Source organism: Diaporthe amygdali, assembly GCF_026229845.1.
Source record: "Diaporthe amygdali strain CAA958 chromosome Unknown NODE_1_length_4327563_cov_65_473760, whole genome shotgun sequence".
NCBI classification, from domain to species: Eukaryota; Fungi; Ascomycota; class Sordariomycetes; order Diaporthales; family Diaporthaceae; genus Diaporthe; species Diaporthe amygdali.
The window spans coordinates 2,396,933-2,417,818 of NW_026517021.1; the positions used below are offsets into that span (position 1 = coordinate 2,396,933).

At 55.6% G+C, this 20,886-nt stretch overlaps 7 protein-coding genes across 7 annotated transcripts; 5 read left to right on the plus strand and 2 right to left on the minus strand.

Annotated features, from left to right (window-relative positions):
* Positions 1-312: 312 nt before the first annotated feature.
* On the plus strand, positions 313-1,105 carry J7T55_006305 (ribosomal protein L16p/L10e; the record flags this gene model as incomplete). Its single annotated transcript, XM_053142845.1, has 2 exons — positions 313-720; positions 782-1,105. 2 exons carry the CDS (start codon positions 313-315, stop codon positions 1,103-1,105), a joined length of 732 nt encoding a protein of 243 aa, XP_053001071.1.
* Positions 1,106-3,725: 2,620 nt separating this feature from the next.
* On the plus strand, positions 3,726-4,304 carry J7T55_006306 (uncharacterized protein; the record flags this gene model as incomplete). Its single annotated transcript, XM_053142856.1, has 1 exon — positions 3,726-4,304. One exon carries the CDS (start codon positions 3,726-3,728, stop codon positions 4,302-4,304), a length of 579 nt encoding a protein of 192 aa, XP_053001072.1.
* A 421-nt stretch (positions 4,305-4,725) lies between these two features.
* On the plus strand, positions 4,726-5,920 carry J7T55_006307 (ctivator 1 38 kda subunit; the record flags this gene model as incomplete). The annotated part of the gene is made up of 3 exons (XM_053142867.1): positions 4,726-4,812; positions 4,877-5,499; positions 5,572-5,920. 3 exons carry the CDS (start codon positions 4,726-4,728, stop codon positions 5,918-5,920), a joined length of 1,059 nt encoding a protein of 352 aa, XP_053001073.1.
* Positions 5,921-9,220: 3,300 nt separating this feature from the next.
* J7T55_006308 (cetyl-coenzyme a synthetase) lies at positions 9,221-11,565 on the plus strand (the record flags this gene model as incomplete). The annotated part of the gene is made up of 6 exons (XM_053142878.1): positions 9,221-9,281; positions 9,386-9,409; positions 9,472-9,498; positions 9,563-10,725; positions 10,786-11,046; positions 11,098-11,565. 6 exons carry the CDS (start codon positions 9,221-9,223, stop codon positions 11,563-11,565), a joined length of 2,004 nt encoding a protein of 667 aa, XP_053001074.1.
* Positions 11,566-14,437: 2,872 nt separating this feature from the next.
* Positions 14,438-16,831, plus strand: J7T55_006309 (uncharacterized protein; the record flags this gene model as incomplete). Its single annotated transcript, XM_053142889.1, has 1 exon — positions 14,438-16,831. The coding sequence occupies one exon, from the start codon at positions 14,438-14,440 to the stop codon at positions 16,829-16,831; it is 2,394 nt and encodes a 797-aa protein (XP_053001075.1).
* A 523-nt stretch (positions 16,832-17,354) lies between these two features.
* On the minus strand, positions 17,355-18,396 carry J7T55_006310 (uncharacterized protein; the record flags this gene model as incomplete). The annotated part of the gene is made up of 3 exons (XM_053142900.1): positions 17,355-17,645; positions 17,754-17,856; positions 17,969-18,396. The coding sequence occupies 3 exons, from the start codon at positions 18,394-18,396 to the stop codon at positions 17,355-17,357; spliced, it is 822 nt and encodes a 273-aa protein (XP_053001076.1).
* Positions 18,397-19,063: 667 nt separating this feature from the next.
* On the minus strand, positions 19,064-20,848 carry J7T55_006311 (uncharacterized protein; the record flags this gene model as incomplete). Its single annotated transcript, XM_053142911.1, has 3 exons — positions 19,064-20,436; positions 20,582-20,607; positions 20,742-20,848. The coding sequence occupies 3 exons, from the start codon at positions 20,846-20,848 to the stop codon at positions 19,064-19,066; spliced, it is 1,506 nt and encodes a 501-aa protein (XP_053001077.1).
* Positions 20,849-20,886: the final 38 nt, after the last annotated feature.

The window sequence follows — 20,886 nt, forward strand, 5'->3', positions numbered from 1 at the left end:
CAGTAAGGAAGATTCCACCGGGACGATTGGTTTGGCGGACCGACCCTCTGGGGATCGTGTTCCCGTTTGTTAAGGAAAGCAGAGGCAGAGGTCAGTCAGAGAGGAAGCTCGAGACGCGTGCGTGACGCGATGATTGCTCGGATCACTTAAAAATTAGTGGGTCACCCAAGGCAGACATGGCCCGAGCTCCTCCAACTCCGTGCCTGCCTTAGCATTTTCCGGAATTTGACATTGAGAAAGCAAGCACGGCGCAAGTCTACAACTCCCCACCCAGCGGCACCTCAGGTTGCGAAACCTGGGTCTCAACAGAAGATGAATCGGCAAGGCCCATCAACACTTCTCAATGCCCTCAGAGGGCTGAGGGTGTCCCCAGCGACCCCTCTACAACCCTTGTGCGCCACAAAGGTCTCTTGCCTGGCCGCCGCTGCCAGGACATTCACATCCACAGCCCCTCAATTGGGATCATGGCTGGAACCATTCATCGACCGAACGAAGAAGAAGATGAAGGGAAGACCTAGAGTAGCCACAGGAGGCTCTGTGAAAGGCACGACGATCATGATTGGAGACTACGGGCTGCGAATGATCGACCACCACAGGAGGATAAGCGCGGCACAACTGAAGCTCGCTGAGGCGACCATCAAGCAAAGACTTCGTGGGCAGAGATACCGGCTGTACACCAGAGTCAACTGCAATATCGGCGTCTACATCAGCGGAAACGAGGTTTGTCTGATTCCGTCTCTTTCTGCGGGTGTCGAGGGCAGCAGGACTGACACACGAGCAGATGCGTATGGGTAAAGGAAAGGGATCCTTCGACCACTGGGCAGCGAGAGTGGCAGTCAACCGTGTCATATTCGAGATCAGGGGGGCATTGCACGAGCAGGTTGCCCGGGACGCTTTCCGACTAGCTGGCAACAAGCTGCCCGGCCAGTACGAGTTCATCAAGAAGGGGGAGCCGGCTGTTGTTGGGATTACAAAGCTGGATGGCGTCACTCTTGAGGATCTGAAGCGACCACGAAAAGAGCTACCGACTGTGGAGGCACCAAACGTGACACCAGCAGTGACGACGACTCCGTCATCTGTTCCCCCATCGCCTCCCGCACCATAAGAATAGGGATGGCTTCGAATGTAACAAAAATACATCTAGCTGTATAATTCATATACCACGGGCTGCTGTTGCTAGAGCAGATGGACCAATTCCGGTCTGGAGTCCCCGGATCGAACAGAGATGCGTGCTCATCATTGGGGAGCTAGCTATCTCAAACTTAAAGCAGAGGGCAATCGAAAGCCCAAACCACGACATCTTATGGGGAGACCTCTACTGATATAGAGTTATGTGAGGGACAGAACTCAATAGAATCGAAATCCACCAATTGCTGCACATATGCAGACGAAATATTGATTGAGTATATAAGCTCGCCAACTGATAGCCTGTGGACGCCATAGGCAACCCTGCCCAGGTCGATCCAGCTGCTCATGCTGGTCTGCCACACACCTGGGCAAATGGCACTCGGAATTGAAGAAATTGAAACAAAGCCTGGTATGGCTGTGCTTCGGACGCAGGGCCGCCGATCCAACATCAGCATCAGCTATTCGCTGAATCAGGCGCTCAGATGTTGAATTGCAGCGGAAGATAGACACACCATCCCTCTATGCAGTCAAATTGAGTCATGTAGCCAGGGACAACAACAAATCCAGCTGAGATACCTCTTCAACCTTTCCGAACTTTGAGTTGCCATGTTGGTCTTCGGGTCTCTTGCTATTCGTGCTACTGCCTACGACCTGGCAATGAACAATTCAAACAGGAGGCTTCACCGAATTCATACTCCTGAAGCACTTGGTCGGGGAAATCAAAGAATTTCATTACCTATTTCTTCGATACTATTGTCTTGGTCTCACCAACCTCTCTGACCCCCCCCCCCTTCCCCACCCTCCAAAAAAAGAAAAGAAAGCCCTCCTATCATTTGCGTCATTGCTGGATATCCCATGTCTCGACAAGGCGAGGAGGTGAAAGACGGTACTCATTGCTATTTGATTGCGCCGGTCTGTTGTCAGGCTTTGGGTGTGAAGAGAAGAAAGTTAGTCCAAGCCCTAAATCAAAGTTTTAATTTGGCTGATAATGATAGTGGTATCTTGCAAGGTTGAACTTCTCGCTCGCGAGAATGTAGTATTGGTTGTGCCTCATCACTCCCTCAAATTTTCCCTCGCCGAACTTATTTGTCAACTAGGCAAACAACTGATCATTAGTATAGCCTTTTTTTTCGGACCTCGTAGTCTGAAATGATCGTTTCGATTCGCTGAGGCGACGCTTCCGGATTCTGTTTGCAATCTTCGGGTTGCTGAACTGGATTGTCCGCGATTTTCGAGTTGTCCATACTGTCGAGTTTTGGTTGTGGTATCTCAGTTTTCAAATGTTGTGTGTGCCGGCTGTTCACGTACTTGGGTCTCGAGTTGGTTCCCAAGTTCCGAGCCTGGATGTGTAGGCTCACAGGATGCTTATATACCTTGGAAATGGCTATACAGCTGATAATCCTCTGTAATGACATCGAACAAGTTGTAAAATAGCAGATTGAGTGAGATACATAGTTTCGTGACTTAACATGAACAATGAACTCCCCAGAAGCGTTGGTCTAAGATCCCTCCTGAGTGACCATTCATGAATAAGATGTTGACCTGGATCATACAACCAATGTTTCAACGCCTGAGTGCCTATCACATTGGAGATTGAGGCCCTTATGCCAAAGTCGATCGGCCTAAAGATCAGCATTGAGGAGCAAATTGCTATCCGCACGGGGTGCATACTGGCGTTGACAGCATGGCTTCAGACCACCCCGGGGTTCAGGCTGTAAGTGAGCGAAGTCGATCCACGCTCGACTCGTCTTTCGATATATGCTAAGAACTTTAGGACCGGTCGTGGTAACGTGTCTAAACGTTCAGTAGTTCGAAGTCATTCAGGTCTACTTATCCTGTGCTACCCACTGTGATGTGCAACGTGTGGCGGCTAGGGATGTTTACATTGAAAATCGATCCGGCTTAGGCAGAAGAGGCAACTAGTGCAGCGTTCACCAACATGGCCGCCTTCTAAGGCCATTTTGATGCGTGTCAGCAATCCACGTGCAATTCTCTTACACGGATGATACGGCGCCATAGAGTGCCCGCAAATCAGCTTCGGACAGGGGCCTCTGTCTAAAGCAGGCGCCCAAGGTCATGGGCGCTTAATCCTACTTAAATGTTGATATTCGCCCTCAAAAATTTGGCTCGTTCCAGTCGTAATGACCGTTTCCACCGAAGAGCAGTCCAGCGTAGCTCAGGCAACTCTACAATTCAAGTCTAGTAATACCTTGCCAACATGTTCTTCTCGCTGGCCTCTCTGCTCGCGATAGCACATGTAGTTGCTGGAATATGTTACTGGCCCAATGGATCCGTCGACACATCGGGCTACGAATGCAACACTACAGCGGTAGCTCAAGGTGGGCATACCTCATGTTGCTTGCACAACGATGCCTGTTACGAGAGTGGTAGTTGTTTCCAGGACTGGTCAGGCATTATGTATAGGCAGAGCTGTACCGATCCGGATTGGAAGGATCCGAGTTGTCCGCAGTATTGTCTCCAGAAAGGTGAGATACTATACATCCCAGCGCTTGTGCTCTGTCGCTGACTTGAGTTCGTCTCTGCTCGCAGACCAATTGGAAGTCGGAGTCTGGATCCAGTCCTGCAGCCTACAAGACATGAAGGCATGCTGTGTGACGGATGCTCCTAGTGCAAGCTGCTGCAACGACACCAGCAACTTGTTCACCTTCACGCCGGGTTATATACAAGCGGTCATCAACGGCGACGGTACGAATCGCCTAGGCCCATATGTTGCGGCAGATCAGAAATCCGCGTCGACCACGACAACACCAGCGGGGTCTGAAGCCAATTCCTCTATTGATGCATCTGCCAGCACCATTGCCGCTGCCACCACCGGTGACACAGATGCGCTGCCGACTTCTGTCAGAGACGCCATCATTGCAGTAGGAGCTGTCCTCGGAACAATCCTCTTGATCTCACTTGTGTCACTGGTATTTGTGTGGCGGAAGTATTCTCAAGAGAGACAACTGCGACGTGAGGACCGAGAGATAACGAGGCGGCAACAGAAGGAAGATTGGCCTCAACACACATATCAAGGCACATTCCAAGGAGACGGAACGGACGTGGCAGGAGCGAGAGGCGAAATGTACGCTGGGGAGCCCAAGGGTGCATGGTCCCAAAGGATACATGAGCTGCCTTCATCTCATAAGATTGGCGAGCTAGATGCTCAGTCCTAGAACTGCGCAGTGTCAAACAAGTCGTCAAGGAGGCGATTCTTAATAACATATTTAACACATTCCACACGAAAATTTCTCGTTCGTCTCTAATAATAACCACAGTGATGAGCTTCATGATTCTATTTGCCTAATACTTACGGCTTAGAGGCTGTAGTGTAGATGTAAGCCATGCTGAGGAAGCCCCACTCTACAGGGAGCCCCTGCTCAGCTACAAGGGTGGGTCCAATTAACCCGCTGGATCGTCTGCCTGTGCGAGACGCGTCGCGCAAACCGCGACTTAACTTTTGAAGGCCCGTCATCACTCCGCCTATATTTCGGCCGCCAACACAGCGCCTTGTAATCACGTCCGCAGCAGTTTTGGCGTCGAGACGTGCTGCCGAGTGACGTCTTACGTATCAGAGAGAAAGGAATTCAATTCAACATGGCGTTAATCGTCGACAAGCATCGGCCAAGGTCTCTGGACCAACTCACTTACCACACAGAGCTCTCCGAGCGGCTCAGAGCACTTGTACGTAACGCTCACTGGTGATGGCTGACTACACGACTTCCTACTGACACGACCTTCCTGTCAGGCTCAAAGCGGCGACTTTCCCCACCTCCTCGTCTACGGACCATCCGGCGCCGGCAAGAAGACCCGCATCGTCGCAACACTCAAAGAGCTCTTCGGCCCCGGCGTGGAGAAAATCAAGATCGACGCGCGCGTGTTCCAGACGACGTCTAACCGCAAGCTCGAGTTCAACATCGTCGCCTCCGTCTACCACCTCGAGATCACGCCCAGCGATGTGGGCAACTACGACCGCGTGGTGGTGCAGGACCTGCTCAAGGAGGTCGCGCAGACGCAGCAGGTCGACCAGGCGGCCAAGCAGCGCTTCAAGGTCGTCGTCATCAACGAGGCAGACCACCTGACGCGGGACGCACAGGCAGCGCTCAGGCGGACGATGGAGAAGTACAGCCCCAACCTGCGTCTGATTTTGCTGGCCAACTCGACAGCCAACATCATTGCGCCAATTCGGTCGCGGACGCTGCTAGTGCGGGTCGCGGCTCCCACGCATGAGGAGATATGTACGGTTTTGGCCTCATCGGCCAAGAAGGAGTCGTGGCCTGTGGTCAAGGGCCTCCACCAGCGCATAGCCGAAGAGAGTGGACGAAACCTGCGGCGGGCACTGTTGATGTACGAGGCTGTACATGCGCAAAAGTACGTTGGTCCAGCATCTTCAGACTTCTTGTCGAGCCGGGGTGCACACCTGCTAACACCGCTGTCCTGTAGTGAGAAAGTCACCGACGCGACGCCACTCCCGCCCCCGGACTGGGAGGCTCTTATCCACCAGATTGCCAGAGAGATCATGGAGGAGCACACACCCGCCAGGGTGCTGTTGGTTCGGGCGAAGCTCTACGACCTCCTCTCGCACTGCATTCCGGCCACCACCATCCTCAAGACTCTCACGTTCAAGCTTCTGCCATTGATCGATGATGCCCTGAAAGCCGACGTCATAAAATGGTCGGCCTTCTACGAACACCGGATCAAGACGGGTACCAAGGTCATCTTCCACCTTGAGGCCTTTGTGGTGAAGTTCATGCGGATACTGGAGATGTATCTGATGAGCATGGACTTCTGAAGGATGTCATAGGACGGATGTGAATTGACGCTGGTAATAGTGGTGGCTGTCTCATCGATCATATTGCTGCAATGAGCGCGTCTGCATGGATTAAGAAGCGCCGGGCACCTCGGGCAGGGAGGCCTCATGAGTTACACGGAATGAGAGGACACATGGTATTGTTTCCGGAAGACCAATTTTATCACACGCGAAGGCGTTCGGGACCAAGGCGTTCGCAAGAGCGGTAAAAAGTACCTGGAGGGAAGGTTTGCTTGAAGCTTGCTAGCGCCCGGCAAGCCACCGGCCGGAATGAATCAGAGGCGTCTCGATATGGAAACCATTACACACAAGCGAGAAGCTTGTGCCGGTCAAGCAGCCTTGCATTTGTTGGGAGGCGTGCCACCATGCTGCAGCGGTGCACGCATTTTGTGTACTGCGGAGAATATGCAGTGCACTGCAAGAGGCTGCTTACAGACAGCTAGCCACTGCTTGGGCAGCCCAGCTTGCCCCATAAGGTCCGATTGCGCAGCAGAAGAAGTGCTGTGGATCTGTGGTGCAGTCGCGTGCTGCATGTTACATTGGCTGAAGACTGCGGGACGACAGCGCGGGATGAAGCGCGTTTTGTAGCCCACAGATTAGACCCTGACCTGAATTTGATCGTCAACAATCAAACCACTTGGACAGAACAATTCAATTATCATCTTGTTTTTGGCGGGCACGACGACTATCAGCTGCAGTCACCGTACTGACCCTGAGGAACCAGTGACCACCGAGCGAGGGCCAAGGTAACTCTATCGTTCAGCTATGCCATCGCACAAAGAAATATGTAGCTCGTCGCTCGGCTTGGCTGCCCAGCCCTGTGACAGGTTGGACAAGGGTGAAACTATAATCGCTAGCTGTCTGGGCCTGCATGGGGTGCTGGCTTCCTTTGGTCCATGAGAGGTGCATCCTTGCGCCGAATTGGCTTTCCGCCGGCGAGGTCAGCTCTTGTGCAGCTTGACCCAGACCCGGGAGTCTGGGCGCAAGGCGGTCATTCGTCAGATGGGCTCCTGGCCCTCCTTGAATCATCCTGTGCCAGCGAGCCAGCTAGCTCGGGTGTGAAGTCATCAGGGCTGGGCCGTGCGACGGCGGGGGAGATCCTGGGGCACGGTACCTGAGAGCTCGAGGGGCACGGGTGGCAGGAAGTGTCGCATCTTCTGTTCACCTAACCTCGGACACCCAGTGGATGAGCATTGTGACATCCGGATGTTGCCGCCAGACAACCGCAACCCACGAGCGGTATAGGGTCCAGCTCGCTCTCTAACAAAGTCCGAACTACAGCGAAGTATCAGCGGAGCTGTCTGAGCGATTTGTTGAGCTCGAACCTGTCAACCTGTCTGGGTCTGTATGGGAGAAATCCCGTGCATCCAGCGGCTAATGGTCGGGGCCAATACCCAAATGGACGGTATAGGTAGTATATACGGGCCAGTCAGCGAGCGCGACCAACGACAATACCTGCAGTTGTGCTGACGGTAGTGCACGTAAGTTGCCGTCTCCACCAGCACGTCAGGTCCTTGTTGGTTGACGATCTCTCGGGGCTGTACCAATGTACCCACGGGCACTGTTGGTCTGATCCCAAACGAAAGTCCAGAGCCCAGAGACCGGCTCTAGGGACCGTCGAAGGGGATGGGCCCATTGATATTTGAATTAACAGCCTGCATACTGTCGGCTACCTACTGCAATGGGCGGTAGGGGTTCGGCGGCGGTCCAGTCGAAGGCCCCGTGCCCACCTCTCCACGATTCATCCCCTACCGCGCCGGCGCTACCCCAGGCCAGAAGGATTGATGCGGGGAAGCTTAGGAGCACTTGGGAGTAGCTTGGCGTTCCGGCTTTGTTCGTGGCTGCCTTTAGCGGCTGGATGGGCTGGATCAGACACGCCTGCCTGTCTCTCTCGGACGTTGGGGCTGAAAGGGGGGTGTGGAGGGGTTGCATGTGCCGGCGAAAGGTGAGGTGTCTGCGGGCCTGGACGTCAAACCTTCTTCCAACCGTTGTCCCGAAAGCTTCTTTGGTTGGAGTCATGGCCCGTGGCCGGCTAGGCGCCTTGCTTTGCCGAGCGTCTGTTCGGCTTGGTTCTACATAGTACAAGCCTGCAGGTCCCTACTGAACCGGGGCGATATCGCATCGAGCATTGTCGACAGTAGGGTCCTCTGACTCTGACGAGGTGGGTGTGAAGGGGACCGAGGGGAGGGACTAAGGGGTCTGGCCAGAGCATAAAGGGGGGCTGAGCCTGGCTGGTGTCGAACGACTTGGCGCTGAAAGTCTGGCGATGGGGCCAGGCTACCCAGGAACAGTGACGCATCCCAAGGCTGCTGGATTGCCAATCTCGTAGACAACTCAACAATCCCTCCGCAGATGGCAGGTCCCAGTCAGAGGGAGGCCGACTTAGGAGCCCATGGCCAGATAATCGCCAGAGTGATGGGGTTTTCGGGCTCTCGGTTCTCGGTCTCAGACGTTGAGGCGCGATGCATACATACAGAGAGCCCCGATGGAAAGCCGGAGAGGTCACAGCTGGCTGTCAAAGCGAAACAGTGAGCTTTCTGCCCTCGGGAAACGAGACGATAAAGCATGAGTTGAGAACAGAGCGTCTCGAGAGCTCCGTGGCTGCGAGCTTACTGGCCTAGACCCTAGCTGCCGCGTCTCTCGCTTCGTAGGCTTGGGTAGGGGCTCATCTGAGGAACGAACGAGGTCGACGGAGTCCGGACAGACGGAAAAGTTGTCGCTGAGAACCCTCGCTCCTCACCTCATGGCAGTGGGGAGTCAATCCCGGCCGGGTGGAATTGCTCTGCACTAGCTCGAAGACCCCCGTCCGGGTGGGTATGGATTCATTCCCGAACAGGCAGTGTTCGGACACAAGGGACGAGGGGCCTGCGTGCATACTGCGGTAGGAGCAAGAGGTTGAATTGAGTGACTGACCAGTGACCAGTGGCCAGCGACCACTGGTCTGGATTCCTCCCAGTAGCAAAATAATACAAAGCTACCCCCCCTTGACCTCGCCCTCCGTGTCTTAGCCCTGGCTCTGTCTTCGACTTCTCCGTCTTCTATTTCTTTCTTGCTCAGAGACTCGAGAAACCTCTCTCACTCCCTCGTACCTCCTCTCTTGACCAGCTTCAGAAGCCCACCACTTATCCTCTGCAGCTCTTGACGTTGAGAACTTAGGTCCGCGGATACGGAAATAGACCTAGACCCTCATCAAGCATTCTCACGCCCCCAGCTCACTCCAGTAGCTACCCCGCCATCACTACAAACACCAACAGAGATACCCAGACCTCGCCACTGCTCATCATGGCTGAAGGCGCGCCCAAGGCCCCTGTGGTCGCAGAGGCCCATGAGGTCGACACCTTTCGTGAGTCCTGCTGCGTCCAGAGCCAGGCTGGCTGTTGCTCCGGCCGCTCTGGCGCTCAGACAACGTGGAATCTGTTGACGAGACGCTAACAACTGCTGCTACAGATCCCCCCCAGAAGATGCTTGACAGTACGTGCACCGTGATTCTTGAGTGACTCCGCGTCAACTCCATGCTAATTGGAATCCTACAGAGCATCCCAGCAAACCTCACCTGTCTGGTAAGTCTGCAATGTGTTGGGAAATGAAACCCCACTGCTAGAAACACCGCTGACAGTGGATCAGGCCTGGAGGATTATCAGCAACTCTACAAGCAGTCAATTACGGAGCCAGACAAGTTCTGGGGCACCAAAGCCAGGGAGCTCCTGACCTGGTCCAAAGACTTCCAGACTGTGCACACCGGAAGCCTCGAGAACGGCGACAATGCCTGGTTCCTCGAGGGCGAGCTGAACGCCTCTTACAATTGTGTGGATCGCCATGCAGCTAAGGACCCCGACCGCGTCGCCATTATTTACGAGGCCGACGAGCCGAGCGAAGGCCGGAACCTCACCTACTCCGAGCTGCTCCGAGAGGTATGCAGAACAGCCTGGGTGCTGAAGCAGATGGGCGTGAAGAAGGGCGACACGGTTGCCGTCTACCTGCCAATGATTCCAGAGGCTCTCATTGCTCTGCTGGCCATCACTCGTATTGGAGCCGTCCACTCCGTTGTGTTCGCCGGTTTCTCCTCAGATTCCCTTCGCGACCGTGTCATAGATGCCCAGTCCAAGGTTGTCATCACCACCGACGAGGGCAAGCGTGGTGGCAAGCTCATTGGCACCAAGAAGATTGTGGACGACGCTCTGAAGCAGTGCCCAGACGTCAGCCATGTGCTTGTGTACAAGCGCACAGGAGCCGATGTGCCATTCACCCAGGGGCGGGATTGGTGGTGGCACGAGGAGGTTGAGAAGTGGCCTGCGTACATTGCCCCTGAGCCTATGAACTCGGAGGACCCACTCTTCCTCCTGTACACTTCTGGGTCGACCGGCAAGCCCAAGGGCGTTCTGCACACCACGGGTGGCTACCTCCTAGGTGCCGCCATGACAGGAAAATATGTGTTCGATATCCACGACGGAGATCGCTACTTCTGTGGCGGAGATGTCGGCTGGATCACAGGACATACCTACGTCGTTTATGCGCCTCTCTTACTCGGAGTCTCAACAGTCGTCTTCGAGGGCACACCAGCGTACCCCAACTTCTCAAGATACTGGGAGATTATCGATAAGCACCAGGTGACACAATTCTATGTCGCGCCTACCGCGCTACGGTTGCTCAAGCGTGCTGGCGACCATTTCGTGAAGAGCAGCATGTCCCACCTCAGGGTTCTCGGCTCAGTCGGCGAGCCTATTGCCGCCGAGGTATGGAAGTGGTACTTTGAAGTTGTCGGAAAGGAGGAGGCACAGATCGTCGACGTAAGTTCCCCAAACACCACCAAATTATGAACCCGCGGCAGTGATATTGACTCTGTGTAGACTTATTGGCAGACCGAGACGGGGTCCAACGTCATCACCCCTCTTGCAGGTGTTACGCCTACTAAGCCTGGCTCTGCGTCTCTCCCATTCTTCGGTATTGAGCCTGCCATTATCGACCCTGTATCTGGCGAGGAGATCCACGGCAATGACGTTGAGGGAGTTCTGGCATTTAAGCAGGCATGGCCTAGCATGGCCCGTACAGTATATGGCGCGCATAAGCGTTATATGGATACATACCTGAATGTTTACAAGGGCTACTATGTGAGTACAGTCCCCCTTCACTTGTCATTGCTACTTGCTAATAATCTGCAGTTCACTGGTGATGGTGCCGGCCGAGACCACGAGGGTTTCTACTGGATCCGTGGTCGTGTTGATGATGTTGTAAACGTCTCTGGCCACCGTCTGTCAACCGCCGAGATCGAAGCCGCACTGATCGAGCACCACTCAATCGCCGAGGCTGCCGTCGTGGGTATCAACGACGAGCTGACTGGCCAGGCAGTGAATGCGTTCGTGGCCATCAAGGACGGTACCGAGGCGAGCGATGCCCTCCGCAAAGAGTTCATTCTGCAGGTGCGTAAGAGCATCGGGCCGTTTGCGGCACCCAAGGCGGTCTACATCGTGCCGGACCTGCCGAAGACGCGGTCGGGCAAGATCATGCGGCGTATCCTGAGGAAGATCCTGGCGGGCGAGGAGGACCAACTGGGAGATATCTCGACCCTCTCAGATCCGACAGTGGTGGAGAAGATTATCACTATAGTCCACAGCGACCGGAAGAAGTGAGCGAGGGAAGCTATCCTGCGGTAGCAGATCTGAACATGATTTCAGTTCTCACGGGTGAATCCCGGAGTGAATGGCGGTGCTTGAGACTTTTACGCATGACGATGCTTTGTAATATCAAGACGATATCTTTGGGGAGGAGGGATCGGAGTGGCGAAGTCTACTTCTTGCGTTCATACATACAGAGACTTGATTATCAAAGCCATCTAGCCGGATTTAAGAGATACGACTGCCCCGATCAGAGACAAGTCTCGGCCGTGCGCCTCGCGTAGTTTGTGCGTATTTACGACCTTTCTTGGCTGTGGCATCATCACCTCGTAGGATAGGGCCCACCGCCTGTGCGTGCACCGCACACAGAACAGTTCTGGAAGTCACAGCGCAAAGGGCCCCAGAAAAAAAGTTTAGAAAGTCAAGTGCCGTGTCTTCCAAGGACTCGTCATCCCCCAGCTTGGCAACAGTCGGCCAGCGTCCGTAGCGGGCTTGGGAGCAAAAAGGATTGGGAGTGGGTGTGGCATAGCCGGCCGCCTTTTCTCTCTCTTATCCACCAAGCAAGCTTTCCGATTGCCCCGCCGCTGTGACTGCCGTCACCACTTCCCCCCTCCTCTCGCTCACCTCCAGAGGTTAAGTGATAGTAAGCTGACCTCTTGTTGGTAGATAGCTGGAGGGCCAAGAACTGTCTACGCTCTCCCTTGGTGGCTGTGTAGGTTGCGTCGTTCGGTCCTAACAGGGCGCACAGTGTGCTCGACACGGTTTGGAAGGAGGGCAAATCTCACGTATCACAAACTCCGATGAGGGAGGGAGGGGGAGGGTTTCCCGGGTCATTCGGGTTTGCTAGGGGTGCAGTCATTGGCTTGCGTTGTCAGTAGTAGAGGACGATGGATGAACATGCCTGGCGAGATGCTGGGCGGGTGGTTTTGGTGGTGTTTGGGCACTGGCTAAGCATCATCCGCCTGGACAAGTAGTAACGGGTGTGTGAGTGCGAGTTCACGGCCGACGAGTTATATATTCAGTAAACTATTGATACACCCTGACACAATACCCAGGGTTCGCTAATACTTTACGATGTTGATAATTTGTTCGCGCGGTCGAAAGGGGCCCATCTCGTGTCGGGCGAATTGCCCTTTGTCTGCCCGCCCAGGCCTACCCTGGCAAATGCGTTGCCTAGAGGCGTTACATTGGTCCTCTCGGCTGACGGCTCTTGAAACCCATCCGAAGCTCAGGGTTGATCTGCGCTAAGCTGACAGACCCATCCCTGCCACGTCCCCTCTCTGATTTGCCTGCTTGCCTGCGAAGGGGTGCTGAACCACAGCCCTGTGGTTTGACATGTCTAGACCGCGTACACTTTTCAAGCACGTTCAAAGACGTGTGGATTTCTGCATCTCTGGTCGCTTCGATAAGTACGATGCTGGCAGCTGCTGTTTTCTCGTCCCATCACTCAAGCTCTCGGCAGATTCAACTCGGGCAGTTGTTGAATCGCTCGGGCGGCCCGAATCCTCGAGGCTAAAGTGTACCATGCACCAAAAGTACATGCTAGTCTACTTGCGTATGTCCAATACGTACAATCAGTGCAGTCTAGTTTGCTGTATACCCAGGCAGTACAGAGTTGTCCCATGGACAGAGCAAGCGGCGCCTAGAGAAAGATCATGCAGTTGTAAGCGGACTGGCGACCCCAGAGTTTCGTGTCATCCCGTCTGAAGTATCTGGCTGGCTCGCCTGCACCGCCGGGGGCCCTCCTAGTCGCCGTACCCCTCAGGTGCAGGCCCCGGCCCAGCCCTGACAAGACATGCGAATCACACATCCCATGTAGCGAGCCGAATTGTCGGTTCCAGTCTCGAGTCTGTCGACTGAGTGCAGCTAGCTGACGGTGAAGGATTGGTTCGCGAATTGGTCGGTAGGTTGGTCTGTTGGTTGGTTGTTTGGCGGCCACCAGAGCGGATCAACAGACGTCTCTTCCGGCATCGTCCAGTCTAATTGTGGACAGCAATCTACGATATAGGTAAACTTGCGGGATGCACGCACGCGCGCACACCCATATTAAGGTTATCGGACTTTAGATTTCTAAGTGTGCTTGCCAGCTCGGTTCCTACCCACCAGCTAAAGTAGCCCCCGTCGTATGGTCTCTCTTGTCGCCCGTGTTCCATTCCAAGGCACTGTGCGTTGTTAGTACATGCTGCCAAGATCCCTCGGCCAACAATCGTGCACATCTGAGATGATGCACCGCCTCCCTATTGCCTCGCCTAGCGACGCAGGCCGCCTTGGGACTTGTTGGAGGGCAGATGGGGACGGGGCAAATGAGCGCCCAGTGGAACTGATGAGACTGGAGCCTCGGGCACGAGAAAAAGAGAGAGGGCCCCCCCAGCCAGCCAGCCCTCCTGCCCTCCAAGATGCCAGCCCACCCTAACCACCTTCTATATGCCTGCTCGCCCGCGGGTCCACTCATTCAATCTATTGCCCAGATCCCCAGCGTTTTGCCTCTGGCCCATCCCGACAACATCGGACCGACCTAATAAGTCCTAGCCTCCTGCCTCCTCCTTCCTCACTCCGCAACGCAAATTATCCTCTTGCGCAACCACCCGACGTTGTTCAACTTCTACGAGGTCTGACCACCAGACTCTATTCTGTCTTTACTTGCATTTGTGGCCGATCACACCTTCGTTTCCCAGATACCACCAGCACAGCACGACACAAAGTAACACGCAGTCCTACTCGGGAGGCGCGCTGCTACTTCACCTCTTACCTTGTCAACGGATCGAGTCCAGAGACCCGGTTGGCGTGTTGCCCAATCCTTATTTATCTACAATCTCACACATACCTATGTTGACGAAAATATATTCGGCGCATAAGTCTTAGAACGCAAAAGACTTAGGTGCTGATTATGAAGCCCTTTGGCAGGCTCGCACTTGCGATTGCCAGTCTCCTAATAATCCCATCTGCGATAGCCGAATCGAGACAGCGGAACCCGCTTCGGACTGTGACCCGCCTCGAGTCTCCCACCCTCATAGCACCCTCACACCGAGTCCATGCCCACTCTCACTTCCAGGCAACCTTCTCCCTCGGCGACTCGCCACAAAAGGTGAGGTTATCGCTCGAGCCCAACCACGATGTTGTCGCCGAGGGTGCCACAATCACCTACCTGGGTGCCGATGGCAAGATCCAGAAGACCGAGCCCATCGACCGCTTAGATCACCGTGTATTCAAGGGTAAAGCCTTTGTCCAGTATCCGGGAGAGACCGAGTGGGTCAACGCCGGTTGGGCAAGAATACATGTCCACAGGGACGGGCCGGAGCCCCTGTTTGAAGGAGCCTTCCAGGTGTACGGCGACCACCACCACATTCAGACCAACACCAACTACCAAAAAACTCGCCTCAGGGACGATCCCGAGATTGAACCGGCGTCCGATGAGTACTTGATTCTGTGGAGGGACTCGGATCTCAAGGTCGATGCGGCGTCCCACAGCCCCGACGAGCTCAAGCGAGCGCTAGCTGAAAAGGAGACATGCACTTCCGATCACCTGGACTACAACGCCGATGCGAACCATCCCATCTACCGTAGTCTCGACGGCCTTGACGGTTTCAATGGCCTCGAAGAAAGGTCGTCGTGGTCATCGATGGCCTCGAATATGCTGTTCGGGCGGCAGATGGACGGCACGACGGGTGGGAACGGTGCAGGCGCGAACCTGGTCTCAACCATCGGTTCGACCTCCGGGTGCCCGACGGCCAGGAAGGTCGCTTTGATTGGCATTGCCACCGACTGCACGTACACGGCCGAATTCGACGGCAACGAGACAGCTATCAGGTCCAATATCATCAACCAGGTCAACACAGCGTCCCAGCTGTATGAAAGTACCTTCGACATCTCCTTGGGGATACGCAATCTTACCATCAGCCCCCAAGCTTGCCCAGCCACCGCCAGCTCTGACGCGCCATGGAATGTCGGCTGTTCCGATTCTACCACCATTACCGACCGCCTCATTCTGTTCTCGGAGTGGCGCGGCCAGCATGAAGACAACAACGCGTACTGGACTCTGATGAGCACCTGTGGCACTGGATCAGCTGTTGGCCTGGCCTGGCTTGGTCAACTCTGCACGGTTGGCTCTTCGACCTCGTCCAGTGGCGGCAACGAGACAGTTGCAGCAGCCAATGTTGTCGTGCGAACAGATGGATCCACCGAGTGGCAGGTCTTCGCCCACGAGACTGGGCACACCTTTGGCGCTGTCCACGATTGCACCTCTACGACGTGCGCAGACGGCACGTCGACCAAGCAGCAGTGCTGTCCGCTCAGCTCGAGCTCCTGTGATGCAAATGGCCGCTTTCTCATGAACCCCTCTACCGGAACTGGCATCACGCAATTTTCAGCATGCAGTATTGGCAACATCTGCTCGGCTCTGGGGCGCCAGAGCGTCCAGAGTACTTGCTTGACAAATAACAGGGATGTTGTGACCATCACCGGAAGCCAGTGCGGCAACGGTATCGTGGAGTCAGGGGAAGATTGTGACTGTGGCGGAGAAGCGTCATGCGGCAACAACACATGCTGCAATCCTACAACTTGCAAATTCACCACAAATTCGGTCTGCGACCCGACCAACGAGGAGTGCTGCACCGATCAGTGTCAATTTTCTAGCAGTGGCACTATCTGCCGTGCTAGCACAGGTCTCTGCGATCCCGAAGAAACCTGTCAAGGGAACTCGTCTTCATGTCCGACTGACAATAATGCGCCTGATGGGACAAGCTGCGGGGATGGCCTGCAGTGCGCCACGGGCCAGTGTACGTCCCGGGACCAGCAATGTCAGTCCCTCATGGGTTCTCTGGTGACGAACAACAACACTGAAGCGTGTGGTTCCTCGAGCTGCCAGATTCAATGCCTCAACAACAATGTTTGCTATGAGCTGAACCAGAACTTCCTGGATGGCACCACGTGTGGCGGTGGCGGCAAGTGTAACAACGGAGTGTGCAAGGGCGCCAGCGCCGGTGACGAGATTCTGTCGTGGATTAACGACAACAAACAAATATTTATCCCCGTTGTGTCTGTGGTGGGTGGTCTCATCGTCCTGGCGATTGTCACCTGCATCTTCTCCAGGTGTCGTCGGAGCAGTCGATCTAGGAGGCGAGGACCTTCGAGGGCGCCCAAGCCCCCACCAGGATGGGGACAGATACCACCGCCCCCACCTGCTATGAGCAGAGGACCGAGATCAGACCCCTTCATGAATGGACCTCCTCCATCGTATAATCAAGGTGGTTACCAGCCGTACCGAAATGCACGGTACGCCTAGAAAGGAATACACTCCACCAGAATAGTCGAATCGGAATACTATTCGACGGAAGGGCCGTCGTTAATCACGCCTGATACGAGAGGGGAGTCTTACACAGCATTAGAAAAGGCTGGCAGGCTACCACCACTATTTTCCCTGCATGGAGACGGCGTTCAACGGGCATTGATAGGAATGGAACAAGGGGCCTGGCAAGGCCCCCCGGATTACCTCGAGAGACAGTATCTGTTCTGTAGCCACTTTATATAGTCAAATGCATTCTTATTGTTCACTCTGGCTCGCAGCCATTCATGCAACCCTTCGGACAGCATAGCAATGTCACGTCTACCTGAATCCTGCGGTTTGCACTCGCTACATTAGGGGCATCTCCGACACAGAAATGAGGACTCGTATGAGCTTATGAGCATGCAAGCCCTTCCGATTTCGCTATAGGATCTACAATGTGGTCGTAAAGTCGTAATTCATTGCTACTGTACAGCGTCACCGACAGCCCCTCCCACCTCCCCTTCTGCCTTCCTAGTCTAGCCTACCGCCTCCCACTCCTCGAGCCACCATCTCCCCGGCCACGTTGCTGCTGCTGCTGCTGCTGCTGCTGGCGGGAAGACGAAGAGCGCAAGGGCTGCTGGCCCTGGCCCTGGTACTTCTGCTGCGGGTAGCCGCCGCCACCGGGCATCCGTGTCTCCGGGATCGAGTCGTCGTCGTCTTCATCATCGTCCTCGTCCTCGTCGAGGCCACACATGATCTTCTTGAACCTGAACCGCGTTGCCGGGAGGGTCTGGAGGGGTTTGGGCTGGTGTGAGCAAGCAGGCTGCGGCTGCTGTGGATGAGAAGGGTGATGTGATGTGATGTGATGTGGTGGGTTATAAGTGAGGATATAGGCAGACAGAGCAGGGGAACATGAAATAGAAAGCGAAGGTAGGCTTACGGCGCCGCTGCTCTGAGCATACATCATCAGCAGCTCCGGGTTGTCGAGCACCGTCTCGGCCCAGTCGCGCCGCTCGATCTTGGTGAAGGGCTCCTTGGGCTGCCTGTCGGGTGTGCAGTGTGATCAGCAGGGTTCACGGTGTCATCTCATCTCATCACATCCGGGGAAGTAAAATCAAACGAACTACAACAGCTTCACCCCTTGAGGACACATACCTGGATGAAGCAGTGCGGTGGTGGTGGTGATGGGAGTGTGAGTGGTGGTGGTGATGATGGCTGCCCATCCTGCCGCCGCCCATGCGCTCGGGGCTGAGGTCGCTGGCGTCGGAAGCGTCGCCGGCGTAGGGGTCCTTGCCGCGGGCCTGGAGGTCGCGCATCTCGTCGGTGAAGGGCTGGTCCATCATGTCCGCCGGGGAGCCGCCGCCCCAGTGGCCGCCGCCGTGGAAGGGCCCGCCGCCGCGAGGCGACGACGAGGCGAGGCGGGCGGTCGAGCTCCGCGAATGCGAGAAGGGGTTCTGGGAGGATGACATGGCGACCCCCGGGTTCCTGCTCTGTGTCTGATATGTGAGTTGGGGCGGGGAGGGAGAGGGGGAGAGAGGTAGATGTGGTATATGGCGCTCGCTGTGAGGATCAGCGGTGGTCATGAGCTGAGTAAATCGTTGATTACTCTAGGCGCTGCTTTCCTGCAGTGTATAGCACTACACGCATGTGTTGGGGTTTGGAGGGCCGGCGGTAGTGGAGGCGCTACCACGGAAGAGGCAACTAACACGCCCTGGTTCCCTGGCGGTGGGCAGTGGGCGGTGGCAGGCCCCGAATATCTAGCTGCGTGGGCTTGCAGCTGCTGTGCCACGCCACGCCTCGCTCGTCTTTGCTTCTCTCGTCCAAGGCATCCAACGGAGTCTGCATGCTATAACCGTCGTGTGGCCAGCTAAGTATCATTCATGCCGCCGGGCTGCTGCAAGTCCAGGGACTGGACAAACGGAGGTCAAAGGCGACAAACCAAACGACGTAACCTACGCCCGACTGGAGTGCTGCCGTGAAGCTCATCTGCTGCCCATGCGGGCGAGCATCGCTCTTTGAAACTCATCACCATGCTTCACTCGTTCCAAAGGAACTCGATGATCAAATGATGTGCACCAAAGACTCGGATTTGGACAATGGCATTGTGCAGCACAACGGCTCCGGGGGTGAGGACCAGCCAACACCAGCCAACAGCACCAAGATCCTCGGTTTGTCAACCAACTCGTTCCCAGCCGAGTCTCTATTGTCTATCTAAGCTGCCAGAACTCCCAAAAAAATGACACATCAATTTCATGCAGACTTCCACCGCAGCAGCGTGATTGAGTGCTTGGGGAACACGAAGCTGCCTTGGCCATCCCATTCGGTCTGCTTGACCACAACCTCCTCCTTGCCCGCAACGTTGACCACGCTGGGATCCGCCCCGTTGACCGAATGAACCTCGACCTTGCCAGACACGCCCTTGAGCGTCGTCTCGAAGTCCTGCTTGTCGTTGATGTTGACGGCCACGACGTTCACATATCCCTTTTCGTCAGCCACGGCGCTGACGTCCAGCCACGGTGCACCCTCCTCCAGCACGCCCTGCAGCCATGCCGGCGTCGTCTCTCCCGTGTAGGAGCCGCACTTGACGTGCGCTGCGACGGTCCAGCCCCGCATGTACCGGCTGAAGAGCAGCAGCGGCCACCAGATTGTCTGCTTGACGATGCCGTCCTTGCTCGTCATGAGCGGCGAGATGACGTTGACTGACTGCGCGATGTTGGCCATGCCAATGTACTTGCTCTGCCGGATGAACACGTTGAGCCAGATGGCCACCGCCAGCGCGTCCGATAGGTTGTACTTCTCCTCAGCTCCCTTATCGCCAGGAGCACGCTCGGGGTCCCAGACATTCCACTCGTCGAAGCAGATCTTGACTGGTGGCTTGGAGGGCGCGACGTTATTCTCGATGCGCGCGATGTCGATAAGCGAGGCCGCTGTCTGGATGGCCCGCTCCGCCGACAGGGGCGCCGTCACGTTGTGGAGGTGCTTTGCCGACGCCGTGTAGATGTGAATCGAGTGCATGTCCACGACCGACACGCACTCCTTGAGCACGTGGTGGTCCCACGACGTGTGGCCCGTCTCTCCACACAGGATCAGGCAGAGGCTGGGGTCCAGCAGCCGCAGCGCCTTCGCCCACTGGAACGCCTTCTTGGCGTAGTCCTCCTTGGTCATCTGCTCGACCTGCCACGGGCCCCAGATCTCGTTGCCCAGCGCCCAGTACTTGACGTTGTACGGCTCCGGGTGCCCGTTCTGCCGCCGCAGGTTGGCATAGTACGTGTCCCTGGTGCCGTTGCAGTAGTCGACCCAGGCGAGCGCCTCGTCCAGCGTCCCGGTGCCCATGTTCAGGCAGATGTAGGGCTCGACGCGCTTCTCCTTGCCCTCGCTGAGCACATCGAGCCACTTCATGAACTCGTCGGTGCCGAACGTGTTGGGCTCCGTGCCCAGCCATGCCAGCTCCGGCCTCTTGGGCCGCTTGTCCTGGGGCCCGACGCCGTCCAGCCAGTGGTAGGTCGCGACAAAGTTGCCGCCTGGGTAGCGGATCACAGGGATATCGATATCTTTCAATGCTTCGATGACATCCTTTCTGAAGCCGTTCTCGTCAGAGAGGGGGTTACCGGGGTCGTAGATTCCTGCAGAACCTTGCGTCAGTGCCTTGTCGTCTTGACATACAGTATAAGACGAGGTGAGGTGTCTCGCGCTGCCGAGCTTAAGACTTTCTCAGAAAGTCTCATTGACACTGAGACAGGTGAGGAGGAAGGGTAGTGACGCTCGTACCTCCATAGATGCAGCGTCCCATGTGTCTGGATCGAGTGTTGTCAGCTACATTCCGTTGTCTACCATTGTTGTGTCTCACGGCATAAAGCAGACTCGAGGCCTTCACTCCAATACAGACGTTCAGGAAGCAATGGCACAATCGCGCGGGCAGTACACATACTCTGTGAACCCGCCATAGGTCATAGGATCTATCTTGGAGAGCTTCTTCTCCGCGTCCACCTCGATGAGGGGCTTCTCACTGTCCGAAACCTTGGTAAACGTCGTCATTTTTGCGATTAAGGCTCACGATAATATGCAGGAAGAGA